The sequence below is a fragment of the Amaranthus tricolor genome, chromosome 14 (assembly GCF_026212465.1).
Source record: "Amaranthus tricolor cultivar Red isolate AtriRed21 chromosome 14, ASM2621246v1, whole genome shotgun sequence".
NCBI lineage: Eukaryota > Viridiplantae > Streptophyta > Magnoliopsida > Caryophyllales > Amaranthaceae > Amaranthus > Amaranthus tricolor.
This window is the reverse complement of record NC_080060.1, coordinates 9,301,397-9,305,501: the sequence shown is the minus strand read 5'-3', so window position 1 is coordinate 9,305,501 and position 4,105 is coordinate 9,301,397. Positions and strand designations below refer to the sequence as shown.

Below are 4,105 nucleotides of genomic sequence, written 5' to 3'. Positions count from 1 at the left end.
GAGTATATACTTAAGATTTATCCTGAATAATTGGAAAAGAGTTTAACATGAAATTTGAGGATGTTTATAGTTATCACCCATATGGATTGTTATAGTGGAACCGAGTACCCCTATGGCGTTAAGATTATTATTGCTTAAGAATCATGACAATGTTGATCATTACGTTCACCATAAGGTACACAAATTGTCGTAAAAGACAATCTCTTCGATAGACGCATTAAGTATATGAGTTAAATAGTCCAATTAATACGTAGGAGTATTAAATAGAAAATAAAAATGTGAATTTCTTGTTTTGAGATCGTCTCATTGATAGAATATCTCTCACAGGAGTAGCTAATGGATAACCAGATATTCATATTTACATGTGAATATCCAATTCACTTTAACTCGGACAGTAACAATCATACTTATGCATTCTCATTTAAATTTCTAAACAGAATAGTTGAGCAGTTTTTATATGGTAGGTAGATATGACAAAATAAAACAGAGTACGTGAAGAGTGGGATAGGAAAACCCTTCATAGAAGGTGGGCCCTTTTTCCATACTGATGCAATTAAGTTAACAAATGCTACATAGTATAGGTTGTATAGACCTTTACTCAGGTGAATGGAAAGAAAAATTCTTCTTTGCCAAAAACAATAACCAGCAACAGGACCAAAAAGATTATTAGCTTTGAGAGTAAATTGCAAATACCACACTGAGAGCCTAAACAAGAGTACCAAAAAGATATGTGCGGGATTAAACTTCATTGAAACTTGGTGAGTAAAACACATCACATAAGGCCATTGTGAAGGTCCAGACGAATTTTGTACTGTTGCACTAAGAGTATGACTACATGAGCATTACTAACCATATCCAAAACTTGAACCAAGCAGCAGCTAACTATGCATAAAATAGTTGGCAAACTTCAAAGAACCAACAAACAACAAATTCATGTAATATAAATAACGAAAAAGCTCTTAAAACACGAATTCTAAGATAGAACACATTGTAGTCAGTGAGTCAATGCACAACCCCACAACTAGTATATCAAAACATAATATTACCCAATTCTATAATCTTTCATCACTCACTAGCGTCTAACATTGTTGTGACTATTTATCTCATATGACAATATAATTCAGGGCTACAATCAACAACATTCCATTTCATTACTAAATTTCATTCGGTATATTCCAGTCGGAGAAGAGATGCACCAATTCAGAAAAGCAAACATTTAAAGACTGGATCAAAATCATAAAACACCACTAATAATATCGGAATTATGCTAACAATAGGCAATCATGAGACATAATATTAGCAAAACTGTCTACAACCAAACCATATGTTCTATACCACAATGGAATGCCGAAGACAAATCTCCGACATTCATTCATTTAACAAAATCTTAAGTTTGCAAAACATAACTGATAAAAAGTTCAATCACCATGAAATCCAAAACTAACACATCAAAAATTCCAGGCTGCAACACGCATAATGTCACTCAACGAAGCCTCCTTGCTTCTCTCTCAGATTCGAGAAGGGTAAGAATGTCACCCTCTCTGACAGGTCCTTTTACGTTCCTCATGATGAAACGGTTCTGATCGTCCAAGAATTTAACTCTAACTTGGGTTACTTGACCCCTTGACCCAGTGCGGCCAACACACTTGATAACAACCGCATGCTTGATTTGAGATTCCATTCTGCTGGTTATACAATATACAATAGGAATTATGTCAGCATTTTCTTTCACGGATCATCAAATAACATCTTACAAAATCCATTAAATGCTAGATCTTTGATTCTACAAAACCTTAAAAAGGCAAGTTAAAATTTAACAATCATGACAAAATTAAATACGACTACAAAAACATAGGAGAATCACCATATCATATCATCATACTATTGAAAATTTGGATTAAACACAAGGGAGGTTTTGGGGTGTGAGGGGTGCCCAACGGCCCCAAAACTAAAGGGCCTCATATAAGAAAAATCATAATTGAATTACATACTTATAAGGTAGAATAACCAATTGGAGTTTTACTTAACATATCAATAGTCGTGGGATCAAATCCTATCCTATTAATTAACATTTCTTTTCTGTCCTTTCTTTTATCTCTTTTCAAAGTCCTAAACATCTTCTCTTACATCATTTCATTCTCACGAGTATTCATTAAACATCAATTATCAGCAACTTAATTTATAAAAATAATAGCATTACATTATGTTGCTCTACTAATTAACAACCATCTAAAAGTACATATCCAAACAATCAAGAAAAAACATTTAACAATATCACGCTGATCGGATAAAAGTAACCCAAACCAATCAAACGGCGTATCAGAGAAACTGGTAAATCAACCAGACTTTTAAGATTTCTAAGCTTCAAAACACAAAAATCCGCTATAAGAATTTGAAGAGTATAATAACTGACGAATTTCAACAAAATTGAGACATTTTATATCCATTACAAGTTCAAACACCTAATATAATTTTCTGCCTTTCTACTCAATCATTAGAACACAAAACTGCAGATATTGTTTTTCAAAAAAAAAAATAATCAGTTCGTTGAATGTAATTAAATTTGATCTCAAACAACATTTGCGAACAATTTCAAAAGAATAAAATTGCTTTCGTCACCAAAGCATCAAATTCATGAGCAAATTTTATAATTTAAACAACAAATTTCACCGTTTAAATAAGTTTTTCCAGCAAAAACTAGACGAAAATCGAAAGAATACAACAAGAGAGAAGAGAAATCAGGAGATGGATGAGAGCTTACCTGGTATGTGAGGAAAGTTAGGGTTTCCGAAGGTGAGTGATAGAAGTGGCGTCAAAGTCTTGAGTTTAGGGTTTTTATAATGAGGCGCCTGATCTGAACCTAAATTGGACGGTTCAGATTAGCTGTATAGAAATGAGTTATATTGGGCTGTTATTTTTCCTCGTGTATTTCGGTATGTGCAATAGATCAGCAAAATCCAGAGACCACCTTAATGATAAGACTACTCATATAAAAAAAAGTTTAATATGTTTAATTTTGATTTTATTTATATATAATCACTAAATTAATCAATTTAAGATAATCATTGATAATGTTAAGGTCACAATTAATATTTTTAAATTTATAACTGATTATTTTTAATTTATTACATAAAGGTTATCATCGACTATTATAAGATTATAATTTATCTCTTTAATTTATAATTGATCATTATAGAGGGTGATGACTAATAATTTAGCATTATAAGCTTTAAATTGACCACTTAAAGTTGTAAATGAATTATAACTTATCACTTTGCGATCATAATTGATCATTTTGAGGTCAAAATTGATTACTTTAGAAAGGGCATAGTTAGTCGGTTATATATTTTAAGTTGACATTAATCATTTTAAGGTAGAAATTGATAACTTTTAAGTTAAAATTGATTACTTGAGAAGGCCAAAATTGATCCATTTAAGGTCAAGTTAAAATTAATCACTTTAAGGTAATAAATTGTTGTAAATTGTTACTTTAATTTATAAAATAAACAATAAAGTAAAGTTACAAGTTTGTAGAAGAAAAAAACAAATTACATATGAAAATCAAGAACTATGCTTATGTACACCACCGAGAACTCCAAGATATCGATCTTCAAACCCGAACAAAGTAACAAGAAGATTTTGTATTGAACTTGATTTTAACTCTAGGCGAGATACTCTTTTCTAAAACATCATTTCCTTCCTACTACGATGCTTGGGAATAAACCGAAAATATGTTCTGAGATACAAATAATTACACTAAATTCCTAGCAGAAGGAATTTAGAATGATATAAGAAAAACTTAAATGGAAGGAAACACAGAAAAATTACAATCGAGGATTGCAAGCTCTCTATGTAAAGTGCTAGAGAGAAAAAGAAATTCAGAAATTGCATGTAGTGTCTAACCACACAAGCCTTCTATATTTATAGAATAGCTTACACCATTTCACGAAGCAACATGTTACTCTATGAAACACAAGATCGATTCACGAACCAATATCGTCTTTCAATCAATCCATCCCAATATATCTGGTTGATATAACCATATTAACTGTAGGTAGTTATATTATAACCAATAAAATCGAATAAAATGAAATTCACAAAAACA

General features: G+C 31.3%; 1 protein-coding gene across 2 annotated transcripts; it reads right to left on the bottom strand.

Annotated features, from left to right (window-relative positions):
• Window positions 1-1,262: 1,262 nt before the first annotated feature.
• LOC130799699 (40S ribosomal protein S28) lies at window positions 1,263-2,916 on the bottom strand. Of its 2 annotated transcripts, none has more exons than XM_057662893.1 (2): window positions 2,762-2,916; window positions 1,263-1,685 (listed from the first exon to the last, which is right to left on the bottom strand). In XM_057662893.1, the coding sequence occupies exon 2, from the start codon at window positions 1,679-1,681 to the stop codon at window positions 1,484-1,486; it is 198 nt and encodes a 65-aa protein (XP_057518876.1). In that variant the 5' UTR covers window positions 1,682-1,685; window positions 2,762-2,916; the 3' UTR covers window positions 1,263-1,483. The 2 variants fall into 2 exon arrangements, with proteins under 2 accessions (XP_057518876.1, XP_057518875.1); XM_057662892.1 differs by having other exon boundaries at window positions 1,263-1,682.
• Window positions 2,917-4,105: the final 1,189 nt, after the last annotated feature.

Excerpts from the sequence above, each read along its gene's own strand:
- LOC130799699 (XM_057662893.1), bottom strand. The coding sequence starts at position 1,681 with ATGGAATCTCAAATCAAGCATGCGGTTGTTATCAAGTGTGTTGGCCGC.